The sequence below is a fragment of the Myotis yumanensis genome, unplaced genomic scaffold (genome assembly GCF_028538775.1).
Source record: "Myotis yumanensis isolate MYYU_CA2020_CCGP unplaced genomic scaffold, mMyoYum1.0.hap1 SCAF_2, whole genome shotgun sequence".
NCBI classification, from domain to species: domain Eukaryota; kingdom Metazoa; phylum Chordata; class Mammalia; order Chiroptera; family Vespertilionidae; genus Myotis; species Myotis yumanensis.
This window is the reverse complement of record NW_027223753.1, coordinates 198531826-198544528: the sequence shown is the minus strand read 5'-3', so window position 1 is coordinate 198544528 and position 12703 is coordinate 198531826. Positions and strand designations below refer to the sequence as shown.

Below are 12703 nucleotides of genomic sequence, written 5' to 3'. Positions count from 1 at the left end.
GGTTAGGGACAATCAGGCAGGCAGGCAGCCGAGCAGTTGGGAGCCAGCATTCCTGGATTATGAAAGGGATGTCCGACTGCCGGGCCTAAACCAGCAGTCAGACATCCCCCGAGGGGTTCCAAATTGGAGAGGGTGCAGGCTGGGCTGAGGGACAGCCCCCTCCAGTGCATGAATTTCGTGCACCAGGCCTGTAGTTGTATAAATAATTGGAAAGTCAGTCAATCTCTGTCACACCCAGCCTCCTCCCACCATTTCCCCCTACATTTAAGGAAGGATCTTTTCAGAACCACATGCTCACCTCAGGATAACAAGACTGTTCTGTTCTTACATAATTATTTTGTTCATCCAGAGGAAATGCAGCGGTATTTGTGAACGCCATTTGTATCTTCCAGCCACCAAATATTAACTCCTGGGTCAGCCTATAGAAAATGTGTTCTTTAAGATAGGAAATTTTACTATATACAAGATTTAATGAGAAAGTAAATTTATCAGGCATGTAACATTCAGGAATTTCCATCCGTACAATGATAATACAACATTAAATGTTGCTTATGCCTGCAATTCTATTCAAATCAAACACTGAAAACAGTTCAGAGAAAATTTCAGCCTGAAACCATGTCAGCGAAAGTATCTTTTTTTTTTCTGATAAAGAATTTGCAGTCTTGAGAATAAGTTGTTTCCCCAAACACTGTGGGAAGAGTGAGGTGCAGATTTTTGTCCAGCATTAGGAAAAACTCGTGGCAAGAGAAATGGAAGCCTGGGTGCGAAGTGACAAAGAAAGCAGACATGTGTTAATGATGCAGAAGGCACTGCCCTGGCTTTGAATGGTGCTGACACATCAAAGGGCACTGTTTGCCACAAAGAGGATCATTTCTGGAGAGGGACAAAACCATGTGGGAGAGGGCAGCTGAAGCCTTTGATTCCCTTGTTAATTATGCGGGCCGGCAGCTACGTTCTGCTGCCCCCGAGGTCATGAACATGCTTCATCCCACCTTCAGGACAAACAGGCGAACGGCCCCACCCAGGCTGTCATTGGGGACTTAAGTCAAGAAAGTAACAGCTTCAGCACATGAGATACACACATTCCCATCAAATCTATTAAATAAGACAAGAAACGTCTTCCAAAAATAAGTACTTACATATGTTATTTTGATTTTCCTGACCAGCAAGCTATGGAGTACCTCACCCTCCTTTGGGCTTTAAGTTAAAACAGTCACAAGAAAACTAGTACTGGTTTTCTATAGTCTAAATAATTCTATGATAAAAAGACAAAAAGACTATAGACCAAAATGTTAACTTTTTGTTTGGGGGTAATTTGTTATATGTACTTCATTCTTTCTCTGTGTTTTTTTAAGTACATTCCAAATGTATTACTAATGAAAAGTATATACATATTTTTCTTATTGTGACAGGACAGTCTATACAACTGCAACATTTTCTAGACAAACATGCTCAAAGCGACTCAGATTCTGAGTTCAGGCAGCCAAGGCTTTATTGTAGTTTAGCATGCAATAGAAAAAGACACTCAAGAGATTACATAGGTAAGGCAGTTTTACTGAGTTCATTTAATTTCCCATTAGTAATGGAATTTTTAATCACAGAAGTCACAGGTTTGTATGTGGATTTTCACTAAAAGTATGGGCATATGAGAGATGTGGAGGTTTGCTTTATAATTAATTGTTTGTAAGTATTGAGAAAAAGCCTTTAGAACTTTTAACAGAATCTGATCTGACAGACACAAAGGAAATTAGCAATATCTTTGTCCATTGGGGGTGGGGGGCAGGGAAGGGAAGAAAGAAAAGCTGAATTGGCATCTTCAGAAGTTCGTGCAACCCAAATTTAGACTCTTAGCAACTTCATGCTGCGTGCTGCACAGTCACTGTTGGAAACAGGTTCATTTCTACTCTGATTCCCAAACCCACACCTGACCTTCTTTCTTTGAGCAGGTGCCGCGCCATGTTTATTTACATAGAGAAGCTTATTTGCAGCTTGAACTCTTTCAACTTTTCACCTTCTCAGCTCCAGTTTTCAGGTCTCTTGGCTCTTCTTTCCTGTTTAACAGGAGGGATGCTTCCTCAGCCTTCACACCAGAGTTTGCAGACTCCTGCTCCGCCCTCGCTCTCCTCAGAAACTTCTATTCAGCGGACATCCTACTGATTGCATTTCAATCTCTCTGTATTTACTGAGGCTGTCTTTTCCATTGAAAAGCAAGCCAAAAGGTAACCATAAAATTAAAAAAAGAAACCTTAAAAATGCTAGAAGAAAACACCAGTTGTATAAAATATCTTGAAGTGTGAAACATCTTTCAAATTGAGCCTGAAATCCACAAAGGAAAGTCATCAAGGAAAAGATCAATAAATTCAAAATAGGAATATTGTTAAAGTCTTAATGAAAAAAGAAAGCATAGCCCTAGCTGGTTTGGCTCAATGGATAGAGCGTTGGCCTGCGGACTGAAGGGTCCCAAGTTTGATTCCAGCCAAGGGAACATGCCTGGGTTGCGGGCTTGATCCCCAGTAGGGGACATGCAGGAGGCAGCCAATCAATGATTCTCTCTCATCATTGATGTTTCTATCTCTTTCTCCCTCTCCCTCTCTGAAATCAATAAAATACATATTTTTTTAAAAGCATAAACAAATTAAAGACTAATAACTGATTAAATTATTTGCAATGCATATGGTTAATGGAGGATAATACCCTTACATATTACATAATATAACCATAATACATAATCAACAATTACAAATCAATGAGAAAAGGATGAGAGGTCCAATAAAAAACATTGCTGATACCTTAACTATTGAGGACAGCCTTTCCATGTGTAAAAATAGCAATCTGAGGTTTCAAAAATATAGAATTACAGTCATATCTCTTGAAATATATTCACCATATTTGAGGGGCATTTTACTATAAATTAAGGTTAAAAGAGAGAGATAGAAACATCAGTGATGAGAGAGAATCATTGATATTTCTATATCTCTCTCTTCCTTCTCTGAAATCAATAAAAATATTTTTAATATTTTTTTAAAAAGAGTTATGGCTGTAGCTAATGACAGATTAGTAGTTCATCTATATACATAAAAGAGTACTATGCAAATTAACCAAATGGCAGAACGACCAGAATGACCTGTTTGACCAGTCGCTATGAGGCACACTGACCACCTCTTGGTCCCTCTCCCAAGCCAGCAGGCTTTGATCACCTAATGGCGAATGGGGAACTGGGGATGGGTGGCGGCAGGGGGCAGGGCTGGATGCCGGCAGCCGGGGAAGATGGCCCCAATCACAGGCCAGGCCTAGGGACTGTACCTGTGCACATATTTCATGCATCGAGCCTCTAGTTTTGATTATAAGAACACTTGGCCTCGACCATGATATTTTCTCAATACCTGGTTTAGAGATGGGCAACCTATGGGACTGTGGGCCAAATGCAGTCCACCACCTATTTCTGTAAAGAAAGTGTTACTGAAACACTCTCATGCCCACTTATTTACATAGTAGGACCCTAGCATGCGATTTGAAATCGCATGGCGCCGCCCACCCTCGAGTTGCCGGTCCAGCCCTGCCTCGCTCCCTGGGCCCCGCAGCAGCCAGGGCCCACTGCTGGTCCAGCCCTGCCTCACTGTCCAGCCCTGCCTCCCTCTCTGGCCCTTGAAGCAGCCGGTGGCTGCTGCTGATCAGGCCCACCCCCGCCCAGCGCAGGTGCGTGGAGGCCCCTGCCGCCCTGCCACCGGCTATGGTGTCCCAGTTAATTAGCATATTTCTCTATTTTTTATATATATAGCCTAAGGCCGCCTTCATACTGCAAGGGCAGACTGAGTAGTTGCAACTGAGATGGTGGGGTCTGCCAAATCTGAAATACTTATTGTTTGGCCCTTCACTTAAAAAGTTTGCCAACCACTTGCTTAGAATATGTAGCTTATATGAGACACAGAAATATATGATGTTTCCCAGGATGACACCCTTTCAATTCCATAAAATTATATTCTATAAGGCAATAAGATTTTTTTTTTAAGAACATAAATTCCTTAACAGAAAAGACTTAGTTTGTATACTTTGGACTTAGTAATATGTACACATTATAAGAATTGAATAATAGACCAAAATAAAACCTTGAGAAGAGTTACAAACTTCCATGACAGAATTGAATATAGCAATCACAAAATTATTTAACTAGACCCGTGGTCAGCAAACTGCAGCTCACGAGCCACATGCGGCTCTTTGGCCCCTTGAGTATGGCTCTTCCTAAGCCTTAGGAGTACCCTAATTAAGTTAATAACAATGTACCTACCTATATAGTTTAAGTTTAAAAAATTTGGCTCTCAAAAGAAATTTTAATCGTTGTACTGTTGATATTTGGCTCTGTTGACTAATGAGTTTGCCAACCACTGAACTAGACTAATTTCTGCCGTTTCGTTATCTTCCTAAACCACCACCACAGATCCTCTCTCTATCTCCAGATTGTTAGCTTGTGTAACTGCCAGTGAAATAGAACCCTCTTAGGCTGATTCCTTAAACCAAATCCTACTGCTGAAAATTCACAAAGGAAACTTCCTCCTCCCCAATATAGACTCTGTGTCCATCAAAACCACAAAGTCTGAAAGACTTATTGGAGCCACTGCTGCAGAAGGGGTGACAGGCCTGCACTGTGCACCTGGGGAAGTGATGGGTGGTTGTCCCTGCAGGAGCAAAGGGGGCTCCTTTACTCCAGTGAGAAAAAAGCAAGTGAGAGGAAAATTCTTTCAATGGAGCTAGGAAATTTCTTCCATTCTTGCTATCTTTGATTTTCTGGAACAGAGGTTCTCAGGAGACAATTCCTAAAACAGATTAAGATTTGAAACTGAGCTTTCCACTAGGAAAAACAGGATCAATAAAATCTAAAATTTCCCTGGAGTGAGAATACATTCATCATATAAAAGTGGTGCTATAAGCGGTTTGTGTTCTTTTCTTCACAGGTAGGGTCTCAGGTGAATCTTAGATCATTTACCTTAGAGAAAAGATAGTTCTTATTAAAAAAAATTTGTAAAAGAATGAAAACATGACAAACCATTAGTAAGAATTTATGACAGAACTCCAACCCACAGAGTAGTTCTGTGATATTTGCCTAGGTGTGTATAACCCTTTCTGAAGATGAGTGGTTTTCATTATCAAAAATAACACCGTACACTAATTTTTATGTTGAGATCCTTGTTCAGTGCTAATCTGATAAGCAACAACCTTGAGACAATAGCGATTTTGATTCTCCTATTTCTTTGTGTTGGCCCATTAAAAAGTTTATAAAAAGTTTGAATACATTTAACAGGATATTTAATTTTTAGTTTCTGCTACATTTTCCTTTGAAAAATAATTAAAATAGGAAAAAGGAGCCAATCAGAATACAAGTGACAAAGGCAAACAATGAAATTATAAAATCTAGACACAACTTTGTGTCTCTTTAGTTACCATGCTAAGATTTTTGGACATTTCTAAGATATAAAGATACACACTCCCATTACAAGTAGCACAAGTCACTGTTCTTACAAGCCAGCTGCCCAAAGTATAATATCATAGTATGAAATGATAATTGTTTTGTTGGCTTATAAAATAATGCTTGGGGAATTTCTGGAAATTACTTTTAAAAGACCATAAATTAAAATAAAATAAATAAAATAAAATATCCTAAGCCTGCTAGTAGCCTGGGTTATAACATGTTACGGTATTTAACAAATAGTATTGAGAACTCTGCAAGGCACCGTCTTACACTCACACTTCCCTTTAAAAAAATAATGCATGACCACTATCAACTTATCCTTGGTGTTTTCAAAATTAGTATTTGTTCCGAATTATTTGTTTACCTATAGGTGGCACCAGCTAAAACGACAAAAATAATAAACTCGTTACTTTGTATACATGAAGTGGACAAGTGGTACTTATTTTCTTGAAGACTTCAAAGATTTATGTTCTAACAAACATGCTAATTCATGGAAGGCCCAAAACACGTGTCATAAAACCTCAGCAGCTCCACTGTGTGAGCAAAAGCCAGGGACACGACCCGCCCTGATGGAACAGTCAGTACCAAAGGTTAAGCTGTCCTTACTTGGTAGTTTTTACTTTCAATGTTTTCATATTATCAGCAGATGTTAAATCTTCAGAGAAAGGGTTTATCCATTGGACACTCTGGTATCTTTCCCCCAAGATAGCACCAATTTAGTGTTACCACCGAAATAAAGGTAGACATTGGTCATCCAGAATCTTTATAATAACTCAGGGAGACTGAAACATTCGGATGTATTTTTCTGTTTCCAGGAAATGTTATATTTCAGCAAAACTTAATAAAATCTTTTACTACAAAGAGTTTGGAAAAGGAAGAAAATGCCATTCATATATTCAGTAAATATTTATTGAGGGCTTCCTGTGTAGGCACTGCATTATATCTTGTGAGGCAAAGAGGTGGCTCCAAAGATAAGCCTGATATGGACCCTGCCCTCAAGGAATTTATGTGATACTGAGTGACAAGACACAGACTTGTAAATAATTATGGTACAGGGTATATAATAACCTCTAAGCGAGGTAAATAAAGACTCCTAACAGATTTCATAAGAGGAAGTGAGCAACCTTAAAAATGTCCGCATCAGCAATTTTATTACTTCGTTTTGAATCACAAAGCCCCAGTGCAAATCTCCCTGAGGGAGACCCCCTGAATGTAATACAATTAGCAGCCTAGAAGTCCCTAATATAGTGGTTTTCAACCTTGGCTGCACATTAGAATCACCTGGGAATCTTTCTTAAATCCTGATTTTTGGGCCTCATCCTTCGGAAATTCTGTTTCTTTGTTACTAATGTTGTGGCCCCACCCCATCACAAAGAAACAGAATTTCCGGAGGATGAGGCCCAGAAATCAGGATTTTAAAAAGATCCCCGGGTGATTCTAATGTGCAGCCAAGGTTGAGAACCACTGCTAATAGAAAATATCCATCTGTGGCATCTTTCTGGTTCCGGTGAGGCCACCAAGATTCAATAACACCCAGAGTCCCGAGGACCTTGCAGACGGGGTTGTCAGCCCCGCTGAGTCTGGATAATTGTCATGCATTTATGAGGTGCTGCCGCTTTAAAAACATGTTTCCACCCAGTATCTGTTAATTATTACCCCCGAGGAACAGGCTGGCACCAGGAAAAGGGCAGCCAGGACACCAGGGTTCTAATTCTGCTCAGCCCTCTCTGATGTAAAATGAGGGGGTTGGTCGCCAGATTCTCCCCCAGGTTCCTGGGGTAGCGAGGAGGGCAGGGCACATTTTATTATCACCATTTTATAGGGAGGGAACCTAAGGTCAGGAGAGCCTGAGGAGCCTGCCCAAGGGCTCGGATAATAACTGCTCTCCAACACTGGAGATTAGCCACCAGGCTTACGGGGACAAAACATTTTCTACAGTGTGGTACTCAGAACCACACCTCACATTTGTGTGCAAGAAGACAAACAGAGGCCTACATAGCCTTAGTCTGAGTATTTATTATACATCAAGATAACAAAGTGATAAAATATGACCCTCCCACCTTGACAAATACCTCTTCCCAAGGACGTGCGTGGCCAGGTGTGAACTATGAATGCTTGGACTCTTCCCAGGGACAGGCTGCAAGGTCACAGGGAAGAAAGAGCTGACTCCCAGGGACCCCTCTTCCTGCCCTAGGGAGGGGCCCAAAGTTGCAGGAAGGGCTCAGGGGTCCAAGCACTGTGCACACTCCAACCAAGACCCATTTCTGGGAACAGGGTGGGGTCAGAGGCCCAGGCAGATCCTGAGAGAGGCTTTGGTGCTACTTAGGTAGGGGATTTCAGAATTCCGACGACCTGGAGCAGGAGTGGGGCCCAGAAGGCCCTCGAAATCATTTGGCCCGGCCCTGCCAAGGCATTAGATGTGAGTTCATTAAATGTTTGACCATATACGTATAGCAGGCTAATTTTTAAGTTGATAATTTTGTATGGCCCACAAAAGGCCCTTGGCGGACAAAAGGTTTCACACCCCTGAGTCCCGGAGAATGAATGGTCTAGAGGAGAGGTCTGGCTCTTGGAGCTGTGGGAAAGGGCACCTTCAGAGGAGAGCAGACCGTGGCAGTGGGCAGAGGTCCCTGTTGCTTGGGTTTAAGAGCCAGTCTGATTACAAGGCCTCAAGATTCAGCCTAAGAGTAAAAACCCGGGAACTTTCTTGTGTAAAGGCAGTATGGACGATTGGTTACAAGCAGCCAAAACACCTGCGACCCTAGGGTGGCTACTCACCACCTGTGAAATCTCAAGCAAGTTACTGGACATCTTAGGGCTTCCGTTTCATCATTTTAAAGCAGATCATTGTTACCAGGAGTAAGAGATGGCGTGTAGAAAGGCTTCGCAGACATTAAACGCTGGGTAAATGTTGTGAGGTTCTCCCCAACCGCATTAGGTGAACTTGCCTCCCTCCGAAAGGTTTATCTGGAGAATTATATAAACATAACGATATCCAGGCACTCTGATCATCAAGGCTCAACCCCTCTCTCCCCGGCCAGGCGCGGGGCTGGGCACCACCCACCCGCATCCAAGGCGTGGGCTGCCGCCCAGGTCCCGCCGCAGGTCCCGAGGCCAAGGACTTGGGGCTGCAGACACGCACGGTACGAGCTACAGCCAAGGCTTCGGAGAAGGTTAACTCGCAAATGTGGCCGTGAGTCACGGCGGGGCTCAGGAACTGAAACCGTGTGAGCACGCAGCGCACCGCTTGGCTCATCCCTGATGATGCGCGCAGTTAAGCCAGTGCAAGCGGCCTGGGATTTTTTTTTTTTTTTTTAAAGGCAGGACCCGGAGCCAGTGTTGACGCAGCTCGGTCCCCTCCCATCCCACTCGCCTGGGAGCGCACGCTAACTCCCTAAGCTTCCTGACAGGTCTTGACATCTCCTTCGCCAGGAAAGAGGGAGACCCAGAGGCAAGTCCAGACAGTTCCCTGGCACCTCCCGGGAGGGTGAGCCGAGCCAAGTCTGGCGACTGCCCGCCCAAAGCGAAGACGTCTTCTAAGGGCAAGCCTGGGCATCCCCCACTCCTCCGTGTGGGAAGAAGCCACAGTGGCCCCTTTCCACATCCTAGCCGCCCTCCTCCTGCTGCCAAAGAACTTGGAAAGTTTGCTGATGCTTGTGGACCGAGCACTGTGACCAGCCCTTTCTGCTCCCTGTAAAGGACAGTCGTGACTGGGCACCGAGAAGTCACGCTCTCTGGAAAACACCAACCAAGGGCTATATTTAGCTCCGAGCTCTCCGCCTAAATTCCTCTTATTTCTTGCACTCTTAGCTGCAAAACGACTAGCTGGGGGAAGTGGGAGGGAGGGGGCGGAGGAGGAGCAGCCCAGAAAGAACAGCTGTGCCTCCGCCTCCGAACTCCAGCTCCATGCAAAACCAATCACGGGCGGAGGTTACTTTTCAGCCAATGAAGCGGCCCAAACTGACAAAACGTTGGCGGTGGCCAATGGGAGCGCACGTGAGGTGTGAGATTGGCGCCCGGGACCAATGGGCCGGGAGTCTGGGAGAGGTAATTCGAGCTGGAGTGTGGGTGTGCGGTGCAAAAGCTTCCTGCTTCTAAGCCCGAAAACCGGCTCTGCCCACTGAGCATGCCCTGACTAGCAGCGGGCGCCGCCGCCACGGATGGCCCGGGTTGCACTCCAGTCTCCGGGTTTTGGCGCTAGCCCGGTGGGGAGGGGGTGGGACCCTCCGAGCGCTACCCTTTGGTCACTAGTGGTCACTAGAGGCTGCCCGTCCCTCGTCGGAACAGTCATTCCGACCCGGTGTTCTCATTGTCTTGGTCCTGGAAATGCAGTCCGGGGAGAGTCTGCCAGAAAAGGCGCACGGTTTAAAAAAATAAAAATAAAAAAAAAAGCTGCGCCGCGGGTGGTGGATGCTCCACCCGCCGCTCAAGCGTCCAAATGTCCTTTGGGTCTCCGGCCCCGGGAGGCACAGCGCCGGGGATAGGGAGCGGGATCCTTGGACTTTCGATTGCGGGAGTCGGCGGGAGCAGAGCCTGCTCGGTGCCGAGTGCCCGCCGTGCCCACACACTTCTTGCAGAGCCGCCGCCATAGGCGCGAACCCCACGCCGTGAAAGACGGCCTCCATCATCCCACCTGAGCGTTCCCAGCCCCCCTCACCTCCCCCTCAACCCCCTTCCAACACCTCCACAGCCCGACACATTTCCCCGGCGAGCTCCCACACTCGCTCCTCTCCGGGATCCGCTCCTCCAGACTCAAATAGAGAGCCCCGCCTCCAGCCCCGCCCCCGTCCGGCCCCCCGGAAAACCAGGAGCCTCGGATCCAGCCGGCGCGGCGGCGGCGGCGGCGCACTGGGCATGCTCGCCGGTGCGGGGAGGGCCCGGGTGCGCGCGGCGAGTAGGAAGCCCTCGCCCCGCGGAGGCTGCGGGAGAGAGCGCGATGGGCCGCGGCGGAGGGCGCACGCTCCGCGGGGACTCATGCCACGCGCGTCCCGGCTCGGCGCGCAATTAGCAGCCACCTCCGCAGCCCGCCGCCACCGCGTCCCCGCCCTCCCGGGCTGCCGCGGCGAGAAACTGCAGCCGTCGCCTCGCACAGGCTGCCGGCATTGTCCTCCCCGTCCGCCGCCCAGGTTGCCGCCGCTGCCACCGCCGCGGGCTGCTGCGGGGCCCCGGACCCGAGCCCCAGGGACGCGCTGCCGCCGGCTGGCCCGGCGCCCGGCCCCGCGGGGTGATCGCTGCGTCCTGCGCTCCCCAGCCACCCGCCGCTCCTAGTTTTTTCCCTGCGGAGCCGAGGAAGGGGAGACGTCCCGCCGCCCAGCCTTAGCCCATCCCCGGCGCGCAGCCCCGACGGGGCCTCGGCTGGCGCGGCGAGAGCGCCGACGGAGCCATGAGAGAGTACAAAGTGGTGGTGTTGGGCTCGGGCGGCGTGGGCAAGTCCGCGCTCACCGTGCAGTTCGTGACCGGCTCCTTCATCGAGAAGTACGACCCCACCATCGAGGATTTCTACCGCAAGGAGATCGAGGTGGACTCGTCGCCGTCGGTGCTGGAGATCCTGGACACGGCGGGCACGGAGCAGTTCGCGTCCATGCGGGACCTGTACATCAAGAACGGCCAGGGCTTCATCCTCGTCTACAGCCTCGTCAACCAGCAGAGCTTCCAGGACATCAAGCCCATGCGGGACCAGATCATCCGCGTGAAGCGGTACGAGCGCGTGCCCATGATCCTGGTGGGGAATAAGGTGGACCTGGAGGGCGAGCGCGAGGTCTCCTTCGGCGAAGGCAAGGCCCTGGCCGACGAGTGGAGCTGCCCCTTCATGGAAACGTCGGCCAAAAACAAAGCCTCGGTGGACGAGCTGTTCGCCGAGATCGTGCGGCAGATGAACTACGCGGCGCAGCCCAACGGCGACGAGGGCTGCTGCTCGGCCTGCGTGATCCTCTGAGGCGCCCGCGGCCGCCGTGCCGGCCGCGCTCTGCGCACAAAAGCCAAACGCACCCCACTCTCTCCATGTGATTCCTCTTCTTGCTTTGAGATTGGAGACGACTTTGCCTTGCCCGGGCTGTCCCGGGATCCCGGCTGGCCTCTGCGGCCCACGTCCCCCGCCTCCTCCCCGCGTCTGGAGGGGTGACCGGTCCTGACCATCTTGAGACCCAGTGGAATTGTGGTTCTTTGCATCATGTACGTTTCTCATTGATTTTTGGTTGACGCCTATTTCCCCCCTTTCAGTAACCGTTCAGGGTGCTGTCTTGGCGGCTTGACACCAGCGAGCGAAAGTTTCAGCCTGGAAAAAAAAAAAAAGAAAAAAAACGGGGTGGGGGAGGAAGAGGACAGGGATAAGATGGAAAGAAGGGAGGGGGGTGTTTTTTGTTTTTCTTGCAACCACCGTTTTCTAGTTCCAAGTTTTAAATACATGGAAGGAAGTCCGGGAGAACCAAATGAAGGAGCAGGAGGAGAGGAAGAAACTTTTGTTTTTTCCTTTTTTTTTTTTTCTTCCAGGAGTAGCTGGAAATTATGATCGGGTTCCTTTTCTGCCAGCTTGGAAGGGCAACCCCGTGACTGATTGCGATTCTGAGGATGTCTATGCAAAGTTGGATTCTTGTTTCAGTGTATCCAATCTGAAGTATTGCACATCTGAACTGGGACTGTTAACACTGATGCCAATACAGTGTGGGGTGCCAGAAAGTGTCTGCTGATATTTGTGGGGGGAAAAAAAATCTATTTTGTTTACCTACTGTATCTAAGGGGAGTCTGGGGAAAAACGGTAGTATTTTTTTTTATCAGCTGTGAAAAAAATGTTACAGATCTGCACATTTTGTGTGTGTACTATTGTGTGTGTGCGTGTGTGGTTTTTTTGTGTTTTTTTTTTAAGTTTAGCTTTTTATTCTTATTGGTTGGCAGTAACGGATTTTGATGAGTAGCTCTTTAAAATACAGTACAAAGACTTAACAAATGTGATTCAGGGCCCCCAGCACCCCTGTGTCTGCAGAGTGCCTTCAAAACTCAGCTGTTCCAGCCGGTGCCAACCTGTGAACTTCCCACCCTACCCCAGAATCTGCTATTTCCCCAAACCACTTCCCAGTTTCCTTTCAGTAATCATCCCGAAGGAGCCAGGACAATAGGGCCTGTTGTTCTGTGAATTTCTTCTTTATTATTTTCAGCCTTTAAAATGTAATTTCCATGTCTTGCGATTTTTTTTTTACTTTTTTTTTCTTTGTTTTGTTCAAATGTTCAGGTATTTAGCTCCCC

At 47.4% G+C, this 12703-nt stretch overlaps 1 protein-coding gene across 1 annotated transcript; it reads left to right on the top strand.

Annotated features, from left to right (window-relative positions):
• The first annotated feature begins 10409 nt into the window (after positions 1-10409).
• On the top strand, positions 10410-12265 carry RAP2B (RAP2B, member of RAS oncogene family). Its single transcript, XM_070406949.1, has one exon. It carries the CDS (start codon positions 10848-10850, stop codon positions 11397-11399), a length of 552 nt encoding a protein of 183 aa, XP_070263050.1. The 5' UTR covers positions 10410-10847; the 3' UTR covers positions 11400-12265.
• Positions 12266-12703: the final 438 nt, after the last annotated feature.

Excerpts from the sequence above, each read along its gene's own strand:
- RAP2B (XM_070406949.1), top strand. The coding sequence starts at position 10,848 with ATGAGAGAGTACAAAGTGGTGGTGTTGGGCTCGGGCGGCGTGGGCAAG.